General features: G+C 37.8%; 1 protein-coding gene across 1 annotated transcript; it reads right to left on the reverse strand.

Annotated features, from left to right (window-relative positions):
• Positions 1 to 1,165: 1,165 nt before the first annotated feature.
• On the reverse strand, positions 1,166 to 23,332 carry LOC127444746 (transmembrane protein 41A-B-like). The gene is made up of 6 exons (XM_051704308.1): positions 23,187 to 23,332; positions 12,932 to 13,033; positions 3,663 to 3,813; positions 3,231 to 3,392; positions 2,388 to 2,526; positions 1,166 to 1,867 (listed from the first exon to the last, which is right to left on the reverse strand). Exons 1-6 carry the CDS (start codon positions 23,330 to 23,332, stop codon positions 1,638 to 1,640), a joined length of 930 nt encoding a protein of 309 aa, XP_051560268.1. The 3' UTR covers positions 1,166 to 1,637.
• Between the last annotated feature and the right edge of the window lie 648 nt (positions 23,333 to 23,980).

Genomic DNA, 23,980 nt, shown 5'->3' on the forward strand with positions numbered 1-23,980 from the left:
TACAGAATAATTGTTTATTAAACATTAATAACATCTGACTTAATGTCTTACTATTTGACAAGTATTGCATGCCAGTCACGCAATGCTTATGCCTCTTTTATAACTGCATAGCAATGATTTCTAACGTACCTGGATGTAAATTATCAGTCAACAAGAAACAATGAACTTGAATGCAAAGTGATTACATAATAACAATTAGACCCTTTATCACATTATATATCTTAAAGTTTTACATTTAGACCCTTTATTGCATTTGGCCAAAAGTTATAACATTTCCCATTTATTACATTTAGGACCAAAAGTTATTATATTTAGACAACATTTTACATTTAGGGCCTTTAATTACATTTAGGGCTTTTTTTGCATGTAGGAAAAATTATTAAATTTCATCCTTCATTAAGGATACTTAAAAAATTCTCCAAAGAAACAACAAAAATGAATGTCAAGTTTTTATGACATATTGATAATGATGCACTCTTGACATTGGGTTGACTGATCTTTACACAGGTTCAATTGTGTAAAGATCAGGCAACCCAGTTGGCCTCTCTGAGAGATTTATTCATAGTGCCATTTTACACTGTAAATGCAAATACAGGTAATTAATACTCACTGTCAAATACAGGTCATTAGTAATGTTTATGTAGCAAGAGATATATGTGCAGATACATGATTGAACTCTATAACTTAAACTCAGAGTTTCATGTGTGCAATTTCTGAATGTGAATGTACTAAGTACAACTTCAGAAGATTTTGTGTAAATGATTAGTGCACAAGTATATATTTGATAGAGCTGGTTAAAATGGTTAAAATTATAAGGCTTAAAACACTTTGAAAAACACAAAAATGCCATATTAAAAGCTAAAAAAGCACCTTTGGATGCACTATATTTGAAAGAACTATTAATAAAAAAACAATAATTTCATGATTAACACAAGACAGACATTTGTATATAGATATACATATTTTTGAAATACAGCTCTTAAGCAGTTGCAGAATATATAAATAAATGTAGAGAAATATATGTATATAATTTAATACTAATTACTAGTGTGTTATTTATGTGTGTGTGTGTGTATAGACAGACTCAATAGTGCTGGTTAAGCACACTCACACACAATGTAACAAACAAACATGAAAAAACTACAACATACATTTATACCAGAGACTAGCAGCCTGGCAAAGGTATTTACAGACCAAACAAATAGATAAAGCCACAAACATATTTGGCAACATAATTAAACACTTTAATTTCTTTAATATCCCCAAAATATCTTTGCATCTATAAGAACTTAAAGCTGTTCAAAACAAAGCTATCCAATTCTTGATTCCTACAAATTTATGCATTGTCTGGTGGTGTACATGTAGTAGTCAGTAATCCGAGTGTGTAATCTTTTTAAGACATTAATAGTCTATTTGGCACTTTATCTTCATTAGACATCTGGCAGCTAATTTTGTCCCTCAATATTTAAGATTAAGAACATTTCTTCCAGCAGATTAGATCCCGACCAAATATGGACCATTTTTCAATTCCAGTCTCCACACGCCCCTTCATTACTACCAAATCCTCCAGACAAGACTCCAGACCTATGATCAGTCCCATATCAATAGGATGCAGTCCTATTCTGTCTGTCTTTAGATCATCTGGTCTTGCGATCATTTAGGACCATTTGGTGTCTATTGGATTCCAGGCCATCAAGTTTGAGGTGAGACTGACTATGGCGGCGGATTAGAGTGCCAGGGATTAGAGTGACACATGCGATTAGCAGAAGCTGCAGCAAAGTACCCCACGAAAAGATGTCATCCAAAGATTGAATCTCAGACAAGATGGCTCCCGTCCGGACACAGATAAAATTGTAAGGGATTAGACCTGGGAAGCAATAAAATAATTCAGAATCATGAGGTTAAGAAGAAACTATTTTTAATGTCATAATTATTTTAAAGTATGAATTAAGTCTGGCCCACAGACTTGTTCTAATGGACAACCATTAGAAAGATTCAGAAAAAAGATGAAATCAAATTACAGTGAAAGTACCTGTACACCCACCACATAGAAAACAAATAGGGGTGAAATCACTTTTGTGCATGGTATTTCAGCGTCACCTTCAATCCAGTTTAACAAGGCACTAAATGCGCTGAAATAGTGCTGCACTATCACTATTTATACTAAGTCATTGTCATTCTTTTCATGCAAATTGTGTTCAGCACATTTTTTTTGTGTTTGTACCATTTCCTGATTTGCAATATTCCTTTAGTATTGGCAAATAAACAATGTACTTGTACAAAGTTCTACAATACAACTGGTATGGCAAATAAACAACACTATCAGTGGGTGCAACCCCTCTCCCCCTTGTAACATCATTCATAACTGTTATGTAATGAAAGCTCACCGATGAGAACGGAGAAGAAGAATAAGGGGATGGGGATGTTAAGCATTGGGGAGGTGACATTCAAGAACCAGTTAGGTGTCATGGGAAAGAACCGCAGAAAAAGCAAAAAGAAGAACAAACTACTCCTGCTCTGTTCCACCTAAGGGAGAGACAGAGATTATATAATTAGGTGTTCATGTATCACTTTTCTACTCCAACTCTCTGAGGTAAAGGTTCTATAGACAATAAGATATCACTACTGTCTGTAACTGATCATGAAGTTTATTTGGGAAAGCTTTTGGGAAAGGAATTGTTTTCATGTCTGACATGTTCATTTCTAACCAGTCCAAAATGCATACTGACTGGACGAACCACATTCAAAGCCATTAATCCTATTACTGCACATTATACAGTATATTAATGCTAGTTTGCTATGTTGCTTTGAAACCACAAACAGTCTGGATAATAAAAAATCTTACTTGGTGAAATTGTTTATTCCAATAATTATTAATAAATACAATTCTATTGAATATTGGTGTCTTTTATCAAAGTGCTGTTGCTGCTGTTTTAAAGAAAATCAATAAACTACTCGAATCCATGCATTACAGTGATTTTAAAAACACCACTTACCCTTTCTAAAATCACTGTAAAGCACAGGCCCTTGTGATTTCTTGTTTTATGAAACAAATCAAACGTGTACGTACAGAGTTCACAAAACATATTTATAGATTAACTTGCACATAACACATCCAAAAGCACAGTCACACACTGTACTTATTTGTACTTTCACTCATTGTTTAATTTTAGAGTACTGATTAATGGGAAATCCCTCCATCATGTGCTAAACACAAAGAGGTGACCCACCTTTCTCTGCAGCATGGCCACTTTCTCAGGGAAGAGCCTGACGATGTGGCATTTGCCAAATGTGCAAGACAGCAGGTAGCAACTGGTGGAGCCCACTGTGGTCAAAGTGCAGGCAATGAGGAGTCCATGCCATGGCCCAAACAACGCCCCCGCCAGCATGTTCTAAACATGACAAGAAAGATGTGCAGTAAAATATGTTTTTATCAGATTATGCAAATCGGGTACATATACTTTATTCAAATAACATATTTATATACCAGATATAATATATTGCATTTTCTCCAAGAAAGGATAGATGCTGCAGTTTGGTGAGAGAAATTGCTGTCAATACATTTAAAGTTCAAACTATGAGGTGACCCATAGGTGTATTCATAGAGCAAACCCTTTAACACAGTAGTGATTATTTTTTTGAATGAGCCCCCTGTTACTAACCAAAAAGGATGAGCCTGGGATGGCAAAGGACTGCTTGTAGAGGTAGGCACTGCAGTAGAGTATGAACACATAACTAGTGTGTTCTGTCTTATAGAACTTCAGCAGATTGGCTAGTTCCCTCAGCTCATCCAAGCCAGATGGGAACTTCAATCTAGAAAAATTAGAAGACACTGTGGGATCAGTAAAGCACTTAATTTTCAATAAACAAATGCAAGAGATGTTTCCCTCCAATCCTCTCATTAATTTGTGCAAAATTTCATCTTTATGTTACCCATCATTGCTTACTTATATAGAAATCAACACTATGAGATAGAGATAGGAAGGAGAAGGAAGGTTTAAAGCAATAGTTTGCATGGATCCCCTGGGTTGCATTGCTGGTATATGACCAGAAATAAATATAAACATACATGAAACTAATTATCTGAAAAAGCTCAATGCCCCCCTCTAGTGGGACTATGTTAACCCTCTCTAGCATGCATTGTGAAATACTTGTTCACTTTTCTTGCAAAGAATAGACCTCATTACTGAAATTAAAAACAAATTTAGAAAATTATAATTTAATATAATAGTTTTAGGAATGTTGCTCATAGACAAGATTGTGTGATGATAGAAAGACAGGTTTTTATTTATTTAAATGTTTGAAGTGAAAATGAGTGACAAAAAATTTATTGGAACACTAAAAATGTAAAAACAAACAAAAACAAAAAACAAAAAAACAAAACAGCAATGAACAATGGTGTAAAACAATTTTACTACACTTAATTTTAGTTTAATAGACTTCTTTAATAGACACCATCTATATGACACAATCTAATAGAATTGTCTCCTAGCTATTTTTTTTAACCTAAATTCAATTTAAATGTTGAGTAAATACTAAAGAAGGTAGATAGTTTAAAAATAAAATAAATGGCTGTGATTTTTTATATATTTAAAATAAATAAAAATGACAACTGCAATATTTTCTATGACTGCAAATGTGACGTCACTTCACAGGTGAGCTGCATCCATTCCACTTCTAGGCAACAAACATATTTTAACAATTCCTCACAGCATACAAATTATTTTACAGAAGCAATTGATTTTTGAGTAGTATAAAGACTCCTCTGGGACCACATGCCTGAAGTTTATATGAAGTGTTACATCAGAGTTCAGATCATAAAAAGGTGAGACCAAATACTGAGCTGATTTTTTTAGAAAAAAGTTTTTAGAAATGCTTTAAGAAACATACAATAAAATGAATGGGTGAATAATCTGGACACCAGCCTGTCTGAAAGATGAGAAAGAATCATCACTGAAGGATTCACTTGAGGCCATTCGCTCCTTAGGAGTATAACTGTCACCTGTAGTACAATATACTGTACATCTTGCATAGGAAATGCATCGCATAGCAATAGGTGTGAATTATCTAGGAATGCACTGAGTTGCAGCTCTGCACTGCATACAGAAATGCAGGAGAAATGTGCTGGGTAATACAGTACGTCTTAAACAATGTGAAAAACAGCATAAAATGATCTGAGAAATAAGAGCTTTGGTTCTGTACTGCATGCAGATTGTAGGAGAAATGGACTTGCAATCATTACGAAAGAATACACTTGTGGTCATTCTCTCCTTAGGAGTTTGACTGTCCTCTGCTGTACAATATACGTCAAAAATGCTGAGAGCAAACGAGAAGCATTGCAGGACGTTTATGAATGAGTTGGGAAGCGGCGCATGATCCGCCTCTTGCGGAGCCGAATTCAGCTTGTGTCTGTTCGGACAGAGGCTGTGTATAACTGCAGTGTGCTGTGGAATAGTCAGAGCGAGTGTTGCGCAGCAGCGAGCTTGCATTAAAATGTCTGAGTTAGTTTGAAAAGAAGTTGTCATTAGATTATCGGTCGATTGAAGGAGTTCTGTGATGCATGATGCCCCTGTGTTCAGAATGAAACAAATCATGCTCCGAAGGGCACTTTGGAGGGAGAAACAATGGTAGTAATGGTAGACTCACATGGATTCATTTTCAAAGTTGTATTTTATTTTGCAGCATTTCCATCTTATACCTATGACTGATCTTAATATTTTAAGTTATTTTAAGTTGCAATATTAATGGCCTAAATGGCCCCCGCAAGCGTACAGGTTTGTTGGATTTCTTACGAAGAAGACAGATTGATATAACTCTTGTGCAAGAATCCCATTTGAAGGAGGAGGATGTACGCAGGTGCAATAATACGTTTTATGAAGCGGTATCTCATTCAGCTACTGATACTTAAACTAAAGGTGTCTTGATATTGGTGCGGAGGACTTTAGATATGTCTATTTTGGATAAAGGCTGTGATGCAGATGGTAGAATAATGCACATAAAATCAGCGGTGGAGAATAGGAATATTGTATTTCTTTCAGTTTATGCTCCCTGTACCCCTCACCCCACATTTTCCCCCCTACTTTCAGCTTACCTCTCTAAATTTTCTGACTCTGAAATTGTAATGGGTGAGGATATGAATTCTGCAATGTCCCACAGTTTAGTGTCAGGTGTATTTTGTTGATTCATGTCTTTTATTTTGAAATTCTAGTTCCTGTTTTATGTCATGTGTTCCTGTTTCCCTTGTCATGTGATTTGTTTTCCCTCCATGTTCATGTGTCATGTTTTCATTGGTTTATTGTTTAATTAGCTTGTTATGAGTTCTGTTTGTTCATTGGTTTATGTTCTCCCATGTCTTGTATTTAAGCCCTCATGTTTTCATTGTCTAGTTGTTAAGTATTGGATGTGAATGTTGTTTTGTTGTCAAGTCTAGTTTATGTCAAGTTCATGTTTTTGTTAAATCATGTTTGTAGTTAGGGTTTTGGATTCACTTTTGTAAATAAACTGCACTTGGGTTCTCATCTTCATCATCGTCTTTGTCTTCATCATTGCCAGTTCCAGCATATGTTACATTTAGACAGATATGGACCGAATGAATCACACTCCCAAGCTCTTTGCTCTGATAAACTCCGACAATGTATAACCTCATCCTCATTGGTAGTTATTTGGCGCTTATTAAATCCTTCAGCTAGGTCATATACTTTCTTTTCCGCCACTCATAAATCCTATTCACGAGTTGACTATATTTTTATCTCCACTACTTTATCTCCGGCTGCTCAAAATGCCAATATTTGCTCCCTATCGCTATCTGATCATGGTGGCAATTTGAGCAGATTATCTTTGGTCCCTCGACCATCTCGGGCCGCTAGATGGCGATTTAACCCTAAATTGTTACAGGAAGATATCTTAGGAAGAAAAGATATGAGCTTGAATCACAGCTTCAGAACTTAGAGCGCGCCAATCAACATTCTTTCTCTGACAATATGCTCAGCAAAATCATGGCTATTAGGACGGAACTTAACTCATTACTGAGATCTAGGGCTGAATTTCTGATTCAAAGATCCAGGCAGAACTACTATTTTCAGGGGAATAGACTGAGACACCTTTTAGCTCTGAGATTATGTAACAGTGAAAAGTTTGCTAACATATCTGCTGTGAAATCCCAATCTGGGGACATTATGATATTATGACATTAGCCTTTCACCAATATATCGGTATCAGCGTATATTTTACAGATATGCGCCGATATGAAAACTTTTTTTCAGAACATATAATGCAGAAAACAATGCTTTAGAATTGGTGACATAGCATAGTTTGTCCAGCAGAGCGCGCTCCGACTCCATTGTTTACAGTGCTGAAATGAAGGCGGCTCTGCAGACAGGGCGGAGTTGAGCTGTGTCTGGGTAAGTTAACTAGTTTGTAAAATACATACTGGACACTTAATAAACAATGACCCCATCATTTTCCCTTTTCAATATAACTAATATAACATTAACCTTTCCCTGACAACCATGTCACTCATGTCTGTTTACTGTTAGCTAGCTATAGTTTGTCAGTGCAGTAAGTAATGTAGCAGATTGAAAGGTAAACATCAGAGCATCTTTTTGCAGCTCAACAGACAATGTTGTGGTGGTGGATTGTGTCTGATAAGTGTTGATTTCATGCTATGTTGTTATGTAGTTGGTGAGACACAATGCTGGTAAGTAAAATAAACAATGTCCGTCTTTTACTCTCCATGACAACGAGCTTATAGCTAACTAGCTAATGAGTAAACATGTATTCACCAAACTGTTTTGTTCAGGATTCACAGTTTGGTACCCCCTTCAACCAAACAATTCCAGTCATTGCATTTATAAAATGTAATATTTAGAAGTCTGGTTTTCCATCGCTGAAAGATTCCCCTGAACTTGTATAGCAGAATACAGTGTAACACTGCTGCTTATCTGTTTATCTTGACTCGGTAGTATTAATATAGTCAGCATTTGACTGATACTAAACAGTAGTGATGTTTATTTAGCTATTTATTTTATTTTTATTTATTCTTTATTTAAATGGTCAGCATTTGACTGATACTAAACAATATTGATGTTTATTTAGCTATTTGTTTTATTTTTATTTATTCTTTATTTAAATGGTCAGCATTTGACTGATACTAAACATACAGTACTGATGATTATTAAGCTATTTAGTGTATTTGTATTTATTTATTTTCTCAGTGTTCATTTCTAGAATTTGTTGAAAATGTATAATAATAATGTCAAATATTCTTTGATAAAAATATTTGTTTAAGAAAGCAGCCTTCTGAGTTCCTTTGCATAGTCATATCGGTGAAAAATCCACATAGAAAAGGTCTCTGTTTTCATTCCAGCTCAAAAATTAAATATATCTGCCACCATATCGGTAATCGGTGAATTTTCCCTCTCTAAAATCGGTATCAGTCTAAAAAATCCCATATAGGTCGGGCTCTAATAACTATATTAGCATTTTCAACAACACATGGTAAATAATTTATGAAAATAGAAAATAAAAGTGGACCTAAGCAACTGCCCATGTGGGACACCACAAATAAGTATATTTGCCATCAGAAAAGGATCCATTAAAAAACACTAATTTGTGTTCTGTCAGAGAGATAACGTTCTATCCAGGCAACGGCTAAAGGTGAGAAACCATAATGTTTAAGTTTAGCAACAAGAATACAATGGTCAATGACATCAGAAGCTGCAGTGAAATCTAAAAGAACAGCTCCAACTAATTTTCTGTCATCTATACTTGTCAACCACTCATTAGACATATGTATCAGAGCAATGCTGGTGGAGTGTCCTGGCCTGTAGGCGTGTTGTGTATTAGTAAGTAGCTCATTTACACAAAAATAATGTACAATTTGATTAAAAATAATCTTCTCCAGAATCTTACTCAAAATAGAAAGAATACTAATTAGCCTGCAGTTAGAACCAGTAAAATCAGCTTTCCCCCCTTTGAGTAAAGTTATAATTTTAGATTCTTTCCAAAGCCTTGGGCAAGTCCCACTAAGTAAGCATCTATTAAAAATATGGTATATTGTTTGAGAAAGTTGCCTAGCTACAATTTTAATTAATTTTCCATCTAAATTACCTACTCCACAAGGTTTGTCATCTTGTAAGGAAAGTAACATCTTCTCAACTGTGTCTGGGTCAACCTGATTAAACATAAAACAACAATTGTTGTCTTTCATCATATTTACAATAGGATTACAAGCTAACTGTACATCATTGCAGTGCATACTAGATTTTAAATTATCCACTTTATTGATAAAGAAGTTGTTAAAATAATTAGCTATATCCAAAGGTTTAGTAATAAACTGTCCATCCCTATCCACATACTTTTGAACATTGTTTGACTTTCTACACATGACTTCAATTCAAAGTTTTCCATAATTTTTTGCTATACTTACTGCGCAGCTTATTTTTTACTTAAAATATTCCCTGTTTTTAATGTAATATAATTTTGTAACCTTATTCCTTAACTTACAGTAGAACTGTTTATCCAGATAACTGCCTGATTTTTGTGCAACTTCCTTTGCATTGTCTCGTTGTAGCATTAATAATTTCAGCTCCGCATGGAGCCAGGGAGCATTATTACATTTCACTGACCTTTTTCTAAGTGGGGCATGTTTATTCACTATCTTGATTAATATGTCTTTAAAAGATTTCAGGACAATGTCTGCATCGTTTTCCTGACATACTGTTACTGAAACATATTTTTTTCTCATTCACATATTTAAAAATATTTTGGCTATTAAATTAAATGCAAAGACACAGCAGATGTAGATGACAGCATTTCTCTGGATTTGGAATGAGGAGCTTATAAAGAAAACTTAGCAACTCCAAGTCAGTTTAATAAAACGATGAACATTAGTCAGAGATATGAAGTGGTTAATATTCTGTAAAAGTATTATTGTATCATTAATAATGTTTTATTTAACATCAAGGCTATTTAACACATCCAGATATTATTTTTGTTAATATTATTATTATATTTTTTTACATTGTAGCATTTGATAATTTTAGTGTGTGGGCATGACACCGAACTGACTCGGCAACATCTGCACAATAGACAGCACGAAACAAATAATTAATTTATATTTATATTATATTATTATTATTATTATTATATTTATATATTATTATATTTATATTAATTTGGAACTATATCAGATTGCAGGGGGATTTGTTTTGGCCCAGAGCCTTTATTAATTTCCGACCCTGGATGGAAATAGAGATGGAAATGAGAGATGTAACAGGTGTTTACGTGTTTCTCTTCACCATGCATGTGGTACATTACACAAAGTATTTTTGCTATTTCTGCCTTTCTTGCAAATGTGCTGCATTATGAATAATGAGGGAGCGCCAAGATACACTATATTGCCAAAAGTATTCGCTCACCCATCCAAATAATTGAATTCAGGTGTTCCAATCACTTTCATGGCCACAGGTGTATAAAATGAAGCACCTAGGCATGCAGACTGCTTCTACAAACATTTGTGAAAGAATGGGCCGCTCTCAGGAGCTCAGTGAATTCCAGCGTGGTACTGTGATAGGATGCCACCTGTGCAACAAGTCCAGTCGTGAAATTTCCTGGCTACTAAATATTCCACAGTCAACTGTCAGTGGTATTATAACAAAGTGGAAGCGATTGGGAATGACAGCAACTCAGCCACGAAGTGGTAGGCCACGTAAAATGACAGAGCGGGGTCAGCGGATGCTGAGGCGCATAGTGCCTCAAGAACAGTGTGTAGAGAGCTTCATGGAATGGGTTTCCATGGCCGAGCAGCTGCATCCAATCCATACATCACCAAGTGCAATGCAAAGCGTCGGATGCAGTGGTGTAAAGCACGCCGCTACTGGACTCTAGAGCAGTGGAGACGCGTTCTCTGGAGTGATGAATCACGCTTCTCCATCTGGCAATCTGATGGACAAGTCTGGGTTTGGCGGTTGCCAGGAGAACGGTACTTGTCTGACTGCATTGTGCCAACTGTGAAGTTTGGTGGAGGGGGGATTATGGTGTGGGGTTGTTTTTCAGGAGCTGGGCTTGGCCCCTTAGTTCCAGTGAAAGGAACTCTGAATGCTTCAGCATACCAAGAGATTTTGGACAATTCCATGCTCCCAACTTTGTGGGAACAGTTTGGGGATGGCCCCTTCCTGTTCCAACATGACTGCGCACCAGTGCACAAAGCAAGGTCCATAAAGACATGGATGAGCGAGTTTGGTGTGGAAGAACTTGACTGGCCTGCACAGAGTCCTGACCTCAACCCGACAGAGCACCTTTGGGATGAATTAGAGCGAAGACTGCGAGCCAGGCCTTCTCGTCCAACATCAGTGTCTGACCTCACAAATGCGCTTCTGGAAGAATGGTCAAAAATTCCCATAAACACACTCCTAAGCCTTGTGGAAAGCCTTCCCAGAAGAGTTGAAGCTGTTATAGCTGCAAAGGGTGGGCCGACGTCATATTAAACCCTATGGATTAAGAATGGGATGTCACTTAAGTTCATATGCGTCTAAAGGCAGATGAGCGAATACTTTTGGCAATATAGTGTATGAAAGGCTCAGGCCCTTGCAATGTTAACAGCTTTGTTGATTATAAACAAGAACAATATAGTTTTATCATGTCGCCTGGTATGACACCATTTGCATGTCGAATTAACAGGATTAGAAAGGTTTATACATCTGTAACATCTTAAGTTCAGTATCTATGTGACAAAGCTCTTTTTCACTTTGCTCGCTCACACTTCTGACACTACTGACAGCTACAAGAGAGAGGGAGAGACAGAGCGGATTTATTTGCGCAGATTCTGTAATTACAGTTTGATACAAAAACAAGTTTATTGATTTGATTTGTTCATCTGTATCTGTTGGTTTACTAATTTGCAGCTGCACTGTAAAGTGAATAAAAGTGTGCGGGATTTTCCCTTATTAAGAATGTGGAAATTGTGGGAATTATTAAAATTGTGCGCAATAGCCACAATCGCCAAATTTCAGGCTCTGCAAACTGTTTTATATTCAAATATTAAAGTTGCCCTGGTAACCCTCCTTTATAATTTCATTATACAAAAACAAAAAACAAACACGGGCCCTAGTTTGGGCATCTCTGCACTAGATGGATGTCTTTTGACAACTGCATCACGTTTCACTGTTTTTAGCATCTCTCACGGGAGCTCTGCATTTTTAGACGGCGTCAAGTTAAAAATATCTTCTTCAACTGATAAAGTGTCTCGAGACACGTGGTGCATTTTGCATTTTTAGGGCGCACTCGTTTGTTCTGAATGGTTACTGGAAGCCAATAGTTAAATTGGCTTTAGCCAATAGTTACATGAACGCTACTCATACTCGAGAGAGAGAAAAAAAAAATGCATGACCCCTGCAGATATAAGTTTGAAGTAGGCAGATTCTGTGCATACCCTCAGATAAAATCCTGCAGGCACCCATGCCCATAACACCACAATCGCGCCCCCCTCGCAAAAACAACACGTGACTTTGATTTGGTTTACAAAACCTTTTCAAGAATACTATATATATATATATATATATATATATATATATATATATATATATATATATATATATATATATATATATCTTTTTTTTTTTTTTTTTTTTTAAATCGCTGCTTATTCATTTTTAGAAATAATAATAAAAGATTATTCCAAAATATGCTAACATTTATTTGTGGACGATCACACCACTTTTTTCACCACATTTTTTTTCTTTTAGGTATATTTAATGTGTTTAGAATAACTTGATTGATCCGGACAAAAAAAATTGCTTCACCTCACTGCATGTAGCCAAAATGGTTTATTGTAAAATACGTTTCGTTTAACTGAAAACTTTAGAGTAGAGTGGTAGCTGCTTACAAAGTAAAGTACCAAACATGAGATGTAGATTTACGAGTGAAATTTCACCTTTGTTCTTCCTCCTCACGCTCATCGGCTGTCTTCAAGTGTGGTTTCAGGTTCAGTGTCGTCACTGCGCACAGCGCGCGGACCCGGCGGCAGGAACGCAGTCAACAAATGCAAGTAAAAAGTTGCCGCGGCCACCACAGCAATTAAACCCCAAATTGAGCGCATAGTCCCGGGCTATATCATTTTGAAAAAACTTCTGCACTTGCTGCTACACCTGTTAAAGAGCAAATTCTGTCAATGGGCAGTTTATATATGTTAAGTCTCCAGCCCTTGTACATAGGCCTACGTGGACCTACTGTAATGCAACAGAGTTAGTGAAGCCCATCATGAGGGTGGACCACGCTGTCATATGAGAACCCCCATAATATGAACCCGTAACCAGGGGACACTGGGAACAGTTTTGTGTAGCTTTGAAAAATACTTTATATATACATATATATATATATATATATATATATATATATATATATATAGTGTGTGTGTGTGTGTGTGTGTGTGTGTGATTTATATATATATATATATATATATATATATATATATATATATATATATATATATATATATATATATATACTTTATTAAACTCAATTTAAAGTATGGAAATAAAAATATTATATTATATTTTTGTGATGCTAAGGTAAACTATCTGATTAGTAGTTGTAATCTAATCTTTTTGTAAGTGGTATATTTTTGATAAAATATAAATTATATATTTTTAACATGATTTAAAATAGGAACTAACAAATAATTAAAGTATAAGACTATTAAACTATAAAGTGGTATGTGCACATATATAATACATAAATTGAGTTTACTCAATGTGAGTAAGATTGTTGAAAAAGACCATCCATTCAAGAGCAGCTTTTGTGGAAAAGGTGAATGGTTTGAGGCAAAGAGTTGGTTTGAGGTCTCACAGACTCTGTGGTACCACATTTGCATAAAGACATAAAGTGCTCTTATGGCAATTAATAACAGGTCTTTTACAGAGTACTCTCATTAACATATCTGTCAGTCATTATTTCACTTTCAACTTTTATCTTTGTTTTACACTGAGACAACAACATGATGTCTTTTAGGCAAGACTGTAAATGTTTGGTCTGCTTCACTACCACTTGATGGCAGAGTTGCCTTCACAATCAAGACTTCCCTCACTAGAAGCAATTTGTCAACATGGGGAGATTTAATATTTGCTTCACTTATTAAATCTTGTTAAATGTACAAAACAAATTAACTATTTACCACTAAAGGATATCCATTACCTCCATGTCTCCAACTCAGCTAAAACTCACTGCTATTCAAATAGAAAGTAATAGTTTGATGATGCTGCAGCATATGAAATAGACCGTATAAGGTGTCACCCAGTAAGATGTAAACGTACCATGATTTCTTGAAGTAGGACACACACAATATTTCTATCAGCTTCTCAGATTTTAGGGTTGGGGTAAAGGAACAGGGATAGGACTGATTGTTTGTAACAACCTAGGACCAAAAACAGTTGCTCATCAAGGAACACGTACAATAAACTAAGGAAACTAAGACAAATAGGCTATAGTCTTTTTTTTTTTTTTTTTTTTTTTTTTTACCCACAGAGATACATGTACTGTAAATGTTTAATTAATAATGTCCCCCTCAGGAAAGTCATTAAAGATTAAAATAACCTTCCCCGCATATTGCAGCAGCAGACTCATTGATAAAATGCTGTTGTGTGTGTGTGTGTGTATGTGTGTGTGTGTGTGTGTGTGTGTGTGGTCTGTAATTCTCTGCAGTGGTGCCATGCCTGACTGGGATTTATAGATAGAAAACAGGCACATTTGTTTCCACATTGTCATGACTGGTTGAAGATCTACTGATTTGCGTATTGTGAAACATATCTGATCAATTGAACACATTGACTGATGGGTGCATGTGGTGGACATATTGTACAGTACATACACCATGGGCTGTGATGAATACAGAGTGAATTTACTGATTTTTGTCAGAGGAGCCACTATCAAGTATACTCATTAATCAGACTGATCTCACAGTAAAATCGGAAACAGGAGGTTGACTTTTTTTCTTGCTGAAATTGGTCTGTGCTTACAGAAATGCGAAATACTTCCCCCAGTGGCCAAAGCAGTAAATGTTTTTGGGCGAAAATGCAACCTCCGAATCAAAACTGATTATGCAAATGCTATTACTTTCTGGTTTTACTCAGGATCCAAACCCGGGTCTACCATGCTGCTGATGCAATGCGCTTCCGATCACGCTGCAGGGGAAGGTAAACACAATGGAGCTGGTGCGAAAATATGTGACAGGAGATGGCGCTTGATGGGTCCAGAGTTGGCATAATATGGACGATCCTAGGGTACTGGATCTCTCGGAAACAACAGGGACGTGCACAGACATTTAGAGGGGTAGTAGATTCAAACAAAGTAGAGGTGCATAAACTTAAATTGTGTCTGTCTATGGAGGGTAGAGGTTGGTGTGTGTGGGGGGGGTGGTGTTGGGCAGCTTCTCCGTCGGACCGGGTAGGTGTGAGTACTGTGTACGATGTGTGCGCATGTGTGAATGCACGTGCCGGCAAACTCTTTGCCACCTTAGCAAAGGGGCAGCTGATCTCCATAGGAGGGACACCTCATCAAAGGGGCAGCGGCTCGAGCCCCCAGAGTGATCATCTTGCATTGTTATACATAGTTCAGTGACATTAAAACCATCCAGCAAAAAGATGTGAGATTGTGTCATAAATATTACAGTAAAAGGTATAGTTTATTCAGTTCTTTCCACATTACATTTATAATACAGAGAAAAGAGAGAAAGAGAGTGCTTGTGTTCACTTCAGTAATTCTGGTATGACTAGTGCCACAGATAGTCCCAGCCAAAACTCATGGCATTTGCTGAGGCACTGTTGCTGTGTTGGGCTGGTCAGGGTTAGAGTTAAGCCCAAAGTATACTTCAGTCAGACGCTAGGCTGTCAGGAGATACCTGCATTTGTATAACTCGAGTCTGAAGGAATATAAAGACATCTTTATGGCCTTAACTCCTGATTAGCCAAGTATCTCATAGCAGCTGTAGCGAGCATGTGCCAACCAGTGTATGTGCGCACAGTCATATGAAGTATACTTTAAAAGGCTGAGCATTCGTCTGTATGCAGACACTAGCATTCACGTCAGAACTAAAGAATATTTTGGGCTTAATGTTTTTATTGCACCACATAGCAACTTCATTTACATTTTTCAGGGAAATTAACCTACAAATAGGTAAACTTATAGTTGTCTCTATGCATTAAACTGGAAAAGGAGAAAGTATTTAAACATTGTAAAAACTTACACACTTGACCTTTAAGCTAGAGAGAGTCATGTTCTCTTAAGGGGCAATTTAAAAAAAATTGGAGCAGTTCCTACAGTTGTTTACAATGATAATTTCTTTTAAAATGACTTTATATCCAGCTTCAGAAGAATGAATTATTATTCTACATCGTTTGTGATGTTATATCCATCACCAGTGTTATGTCACTGTGTCTGTGAGAGCGTGATGTAAGGTTTTTGAAAGCATGTCCAAACCCCTGGGAGAGTTTTGGGGTGATTTTAACACAAATAAAAGAGACAGAGATCAAGATAGAAAGAGAGAGAGAGAGAGAGAGAGAGAGAGAGAGAGACAGAGATTGCTAAGAGGATAAAGGGATTTAGATCTGATTAAAGAGAGTTAAGTACACTCTCAGCCCATTCTGACTCTCTCCTGTATCAGGCACAGTTCCAGTTGAAAGGGACAAGCTACATAGCAAGGGGCTGTCAGACAGACATACAGAGGTGAATGCTGATGGAGAAGGACAGGGAAGAAGAAAAAAAGAGAAATGCATTATATGAAAATATCTTATACTGTGCATGCATCTTTTATTAGTAATCCTTTAAAAAATATCTGAATTACTCACAGTTCACCCAAAACTAAAAATTCAGTCATTGTTTACTCACCTCTGTGTTGTCATAACCCCGTTTGACTTAAAATGAGAAATAGTAAAAAAAAAATTGTGCTCAGTGATGTCATACAATGGCAGTTTATGGTGACCGCTTCTTCAAGCTTCAAAAGGTCACAGAAGTATAATGAATTATTCCATGAGACTCATGATTGTTCTGAAAGCATACGATGAGGTTTGGTGATGTCATAACAGATCTAACTGAATATCTAATATATTATTAAGTGAAACTCTTGACCGACCATTAATTTCCTGTGCGCGTTCTTGAGACTGCATGCGAGCTTTTAGAGCTCCTTCCACGAGAGAGCAGTAGTTACGCTGCCGCTCACGAGGCGGGGTGATCAAGTAAAACCTTTTTTTTTTTTCCGCTTTAACAGGACCACCAGCGATAATAACAACAGAAAACAAAACACACCTGTACACAAACCAGAGAACAGAATTTACAAAACATGTCTGAAGAGTTTGTATTTGAAGAATAGATGCATTTCTATGCCCAGCCTTGTTTGTTTGAACCGGACTCAATTAAACAGAGCGATAGGAGGCAGAAGGCAGCCACACATACACACCCAAATGCAACAGTCAGACAGAGAGTACAGGAGACTGTGGTGTTTTGGAGGTTTCACATACTGAAAGTGAACTGGAGAGAAATGCGGAGGGAGCAGGAATGTCTGTCAACTCTTCTCCATTCTGAACCGGTGTGTGTGTGTGTGTGTGTGTTTGTGTGACAGCCACCTGCTTGAAGAGAGTGAGACCTCAGTGAAAGTAGTCGGTAGGTGTAACTTTCTCGGCCAAAATCAAGTAGTTTTTAAGTGAGATATTTTTTTGTACTGCATTTATTAATCTTGACTAATGTTTATTTATAAATACACTATTGTTCATTGTTAGTTCAAGTTATGCTTAACATAATGTTAAAGGGATAGCTCACCCAAAAAGGAAAATTGTCTCATTATTTACTCACCCTCCTGATATCCCAGGTGTGTATGACTTTCTTTCTTCACCAGAACACATTTTAATAAATAAATAAATAAATAAATTACTTATCTCAGTAGGTCCTTAATATGCAAGAGGATGGTGATTTCTCTTTTGAGACTCCAGCGGTTAAATAAATGTCTTCTTAAGCGATACAATTACTTTTGGTATGAAAAATATCAATATTTAAGTACATTTTAACTATAATCCAGCGCTTCGGGTAAGCTTCACAAGAGAGTGGAGTCCAAGCGGTCTCTTGTATGACGTATTCGCAGTGCCATGATACAGTCGTAAATGCATGTTCTCCACTCGGTTGAATCATCCAGGATAAGCACACAAATGCACCATTGTGAGTAAAGAAATACAGATCTAAACCAAAATCATCCATGCTACTGTACAGCGTTCCTCCTCCTCTCTTGTAAACAGTGCTGTTCTTCCGGCTGTGACGCACGTGCCTTAGTTCTCACGTGTTTTTAAAAGCCATTGTGATTACCACTGCTGACCGGAAGCATGTTTTTTTTTTCTTTTTTTTCTCCCCAATTTGGAATTCCCAATGCGCTCTAAGTCCTAAATGAAGCAACATTAGCCACTGCATAAGGCCCCCGCGGCCACCAGGGGCCCCCCTACCACGGGTTCAATAATTATTTGTAATAAGTGTAAATAGCTCTGGGCACACAGCCCAGCTATATACACACCAATAGTTCGATGGAACCTGTCAAAACTATAAAAAAAAATATTACATGCGCTTTGAAGGCAAGACAAGGAGAGATAAGTTTTGTAAATTTGACATTTCTTAGCCTAAGATCATATGTGGTGACATTATTAAGACAGCTGGTTAGTTGTGTGGGCAATCCAGGTTCTAGTTGTCCTTTTGCCAATTTCACTATTCTCCCCTTATTGATCTATGTAAGTGAAGACAGTACATGCCATCGGAATGTTATTTATTTTAAATAAAAAAATAAAACAAAACACAAAAGATGTATATAAAGTGTCTGAGGGGAGTGTGATATAAATGAAAGTAAATGGTGCTTTCATCGTGATCGGGGGGCTCACTTTTTTGTAGCAGGTAGTTGAATTTTGGAATACAATTCATTTTAATAACATTAACCTTCCCAATCCTAGATAAATGTAATGAAGCCCACCTGCCCACATCGCTCAAACCTTTTTATTAAGGGGTCAAAATTGACTAACTAAATCACACAAATTTGCTGGGAATAAAATGCCCAAATACTTAATGCCCTGTTTGGGTCACTGGAAGACGCCCGGCTGAAAAGCCGTTGCTGGGCAGTACGCTGTCAGAGCCAAAGCTTCGGATTTAGACCAACTGACTCTGTATCCTGAGAATTTAGAAAAGGAATTAACAATTCTGTGGAGGCAAGGCATAGATGTAGTGGGGTCGGAGACGAATAATAAAATATTATCTGCGTAAAGCAAAAGCTTATGTACTACACCTCCCACCACCACCCCTGGAATATCATCTTCCTTTCTTATCGCGGCTGCTAATGGTTCCAGGGCAAGACGGGACAATAATGGGGAAAGAGGGCAACCGTGCTGGGTGCCCCTATCCAGAGCAAAATAATTTGAAATTAATCCATTCGTTTGTACCACCACTACTGGGTGTAAAGTAACTTAATCCATCCAGTAAAAGCATTCCCGAACCTATATATTTCCCAAATCTTAAAAAGATAATCCCATTCTACCATATCAAACGCCTTTTCACCGTCAAGTGAGAAGGCAGTGACCGGAGTCTGATAATTCGCCACTGACCACATAATACTAATGAAACGCCTAATGTTATCAGAAGAGCTGTTGACCAGAATAAACCCCACCTGATCTATATGTATAAGAGATGTCATAACTTAATCGGTTGGCCAAAATTTTTGACAATATATTTACGTATAGCTGGATCAGGGAAATTGGACGGTAACTCTTACACTCGCTTGGATCTTTGTCCTTTTTAAGAGTCGGACTGATCCAGGCTTGTGTCATGGTTGGCGGAAGCTTTCCATTCTTTAATGATTCCGTATAAACTTCTAACAAAAGTGGAGCCAGTTCTGTAACATAAGATCTACAAAATTCAGCAGCAAAACCGTCTGGCCCCAAAGCCTTGCCTGTAGGCAAGGCCTTAATGACCTCGCCAAGCTCCTCCAAGGTTATCTCAGAATCGAGAGAATTTTTTTGCTCAGTCGTCAGTTTAGGAAGTTCTAATGGTTCCACAACGTTTTTAATATCCTCATCAGTAGATGAAGATGTGGAACTATAGACATCACGATAGAATTCTTTAAAAGCATTATTATCAATATATTAATATCAATGGCCGAAGTAAATATTTCACCACCAGCAGATTTCACTGAGGGAATGGTAGAAAAAGACTCTCTCTTTTATATACAGAATCTAGCCAGAGTTTCCCTGCCTTGCTCCCTGACTCAAAGTATGACTGTCTTGCCCTGAATAGCCAAAAGTCCACCTTCCGTGACAAATAGTATTATATCTGTATTTCAATCAGGTCAATTCCCTGTGGCCATCAGATGACATTCGGCACTTCAGCTCTGCGTTGGCACATTTAATATTCCCTTCCAATTCCACGAGTTCTTGTGCCTCCCAAGTCACACCCACAGAGGATACTGAGGACCAGTTGGTCTCCATCTGAACACTGATTTCAGCCTTTAACATTTGTTGGAATTCAGAATTTAGCAAAAGGGATACATTAAAGCGCCAACTATATGATTTCTTTTTCTCCATATGTGGCAACACCTAAACTCACCAGGGCATCATCTGAGACTAATATGTTTCCAATTGAGCAATCAACAACAGATGAAATGAGGGACTTAGATATATATAAAAACATCTATTCTAGAATAAATCATATGGACTGATGAAAAAAATGTATAGTCCCTCCGGATGAGTTCAAAAGTCTCCAAATATCTGTAAGACAAAGATTTTTTGAAGCGTCAATGTTGCTCTAGGGGGCTTACACACTTTTACTTCACTATGATCATCCACCAATAGATTAAAGTCTCCTCCCAATATTATATCATGAGGGGTGACAGCGAAAAAATAGATTGTGTGTCAAAAATAAAATTATAAAGACTACATTCAACATTAGTGCAACAATCAAACCCCAAATATCCCCCCGAAACAAACAAACAGAAAAAAGAAAAATGTGCGCATTAACCCCACGCATGACAGCGCCAACCAGCGTCCATCCCTCTAAACTCAAACAGTCCATGTACGCCTATGAGAGCCCCCGCAACAACTTTGCCGTCAGACTGCTCAAGTCTGGTGTTTCAATACAAATTTTGTAAAACAGAATTACACATCAGAAGATAATCTATAAAACAAACTCCAGCCAATAGGCGGGATAAACACAAAGAACATGTAGATTCATCCACATAACTGTCCCAAAGGTGTGTTCCTCCACAAAACAAGCTCCAGCCTCTAGTGGAACCAGCACAAACACACACACAAAAGGAAGATAAAAAGGCAGTTTAGTTTCCTTGGTCAGTCAAATGAATGTTCAGTGAGCTGGCCCATTCAACTGCTACATGAGTGCAACAAATAACCCAATCACTCCAATGTCCTGCAAGAAATACTCCACAAAACAAACTCCAACCAATAGGAGGCATAAGCACAAACATCGTGCAGATTCACCCACAAAACTGACCCAAAGGAGTGCTGCTACACAAAACAAACTCCAGCCGCTCAGCGGAACCAACACAAAAAGAAACAAAAAAGGTGCTCAGTTTCCTCGGACGGTCAAGTGAATGTTCAGTGAGTCAGGCTCACTTGGCTACAATGTGAGTACCACAAAATGACTTACTCAGTCCATTGACTTTATGAAGGACATGGCTTGCTGTAGACATGTAAATACTTTACAGCCATCCTTAGTATCTATTCACAATTTGGCCGGGAACATCAGTGCAAAAGCAACCTTCCGTTGATGTAAGAGTTTCTTGCATTCCTTGAATCGATCACGTTTCTCTCATCGAATTCGCAAAGTCTGGGAACAAGAAAATGCTGTGGTTCTTCCAAGAAAGCCTTCCTTTACTCATCGCCTCGTGTAACACGAGATCTTTATCGGATGATCTCAGAAATTTGGCCAGAATTGATTGGGGCCCGTCTCCCTCAGCGGATCGTCGAGCTGGGACCCTGTGAGCTCGCTCGATTTCCAGCTTATGGCCTGTTATGTCATGCAAATTTGGAAGGAGTCCGTCCAGGAATTACACCATATTCTGACCCTGTGCTCCTTCAGGAATTCCAACAATTCAGATGTTATTCCGCCGGTTACGATTCTCCAAATCCTCCAGCTTCTCCCAGACATGCTCCAGATCCACCTTGATCACTAGCAGATTAGCAGCTAGTTCCCTCTCCTATGACTCCAGATAATTGATCCGTTTCTCGACATCCGCCAATCTTGTAACCATCTCAGTGAATTTAGTCTCCATTGCCGTGATCGATCGATGTATTGCAGCAAGATCCTCCAAGTCAGCAACTACCTTCATCAGCATTGCTGATACGTTCAGCCATTCTTGCCGAATCGCTTTCACCTCTCCGTCCAAATCGAGTACCTGGCTAAAGGCCTCCGAAGGGGCATCAGCTTGAGCATGTAAGTGTCTTTTAATGTCTCCAGAACCTGAGGATTTTTAATTCTTTGACATATTGTCTTCCTAGAACAGTTATGGATCGGGTGTATCGAATCTCACCGGTTTATATCACTAAAAGTATCAAAACTAGCAAAGTGCGCAGAGCTCACTGTTCACACTTCCGAAACTCGCATGGTGTCACGTGACTCTCACTTTAACCAATATTAATAAATTCTGTAAATGTTAATTTCTACTGTTCGTTCAGGAGCGGGTTTGGTTATTAGCAATAATGAATAATTATCAAAGAATTATTTATTACTAAGATCAATCAAACATTGATTCGAATCAACATTAGCTTTTTAATCCTTTAAATCAACAATCAAAGATAATTATCAAATTCAATAGAATATTAATAAGGATTAATATCGCCGGGGCACCACCCTGGAATCAGGGACTTATAACCAGACAGTATAGCAGTCTCACTATAGGAATGTTCTCTTAGGAAAGTCGACATCCAGAGAACATCGACATTCAAAAGGAAAACACTGAATCTGAGCACTGACATCCACTGCCAGCCCTTGACACAGGTGCATACAGAACAATACCAAAACAATTCTGTTTAAAGTATAACAAAGTTTATTGATGCAGTAATATCAATTAATAATCAATACAATGCAGTCAATAAACTTCTGACTTCCAACTACAAACTAAACAGTAACATGATTAGATATGGTAATAAATAAGCCTATAATACATGAGAGGAAGCCACTCGTCTCGGAACTCCAAGGCCATGCCCTGTTCCACACCTAGCTTGGCTAGGCGGTCGGCTTCATCATTACCGTCTTTGTCAGGACTGGAGGTTTGGGAATGACCTTTGACCTTTTTCCAGTACACTGTCATTCCCAAGTTGGTCACAAGTCAGTCACAAGCCAGGTGTACTCTGAGTGCTTGACTTCCTTGTTTTTCACATTCCTCATGCCATTCTCTCTCCATGTGGGAAAGTGATAGATAAAACTATGACGAGCATAGTTTGAGTCAAAACAGATCGTCAGTTGCTCAACAGTCATCTTGGCGGCTTACTGGAGCGTGATGAGCAGTGCTGCAATCTCTGCATACTGGATTGTCTTGTTGCCCAGTCGGTAGTTGTTTGGTTCGTTGACGTTGCGGTTGAACCAAACAATACTGGCTCCTGCACAAGTCTGTCTTTGTAGCGGAATGAACAGCCATCCACGTAGACCCATGGGAGGTCTGCACAGGTATTCTCATCATAGTAACGATGATTTGATGGGAGCAGTGGAGTGGTGACAAATAAGGATTCTGGGCTCAGTTGCCCTTTGCAGTCACAGTGTTGGCATTCAACCAGGCTCTAGCCCAAGGCCATTTTATGGTTCTTGGCATACTTGACCTCAATATCGCAGCCTTGCAGTGCCATCATCCAAGTGGCAATGTGGCTGTTGGATACCCGCCCCTCCCTCAGCTGTTGGCTGTTAAGGAATTTGACAGGTTGGTGACAAGTCTCAATCACTGTCTTCTGACCTCCAATGTAGC

The sequence above is a fragment of the Myxocyprinus asiaticus genome, chromosome 8 (genome assembly GCF_019703515.2).
Source record: "Myxocyprinus asiaticus isolate MX2 ecotype Aquarium Trade chromosome 8, UBuf_Myxa_2, whole genome shotgun sequence".
NCBI classification, from domain to species: Eukaryota; Metazoa; Chordata; class Actinopteri; order Cypriniformes; family Catostomidae; genus Myxocyprinus; species Myxocyprinus asiaticus.

What these genes read in the sequence shown, in the direction of transcription:
- LOC127444746 (XM_051704308.1), bottom strand. Translation starts at nt 23,332, where the DNA reads ATGACAGTGTACTGGAAAAAGGTCAAAGGTCATTCCCAAACCTCCAGT. An exon ending in GACGAGTGGCTTCCTCTCAT is followed by an intron (nt 13,034 to 23,186) that starts GTATTATAGGCT and finishes TTGCATTTGTTG; the next exon opens with ACTGCGTTCCTGCCGCCGGG. An exon ending in TGGCCATGCTGCAGAGAAAG is followed by an intron (nt 2,527 to 3,230) that starts GTGGGTCACCTC and finishes TCTCTCCCTTAG; the next exon opens with GTGGAACAGAGCAGGAGTAG.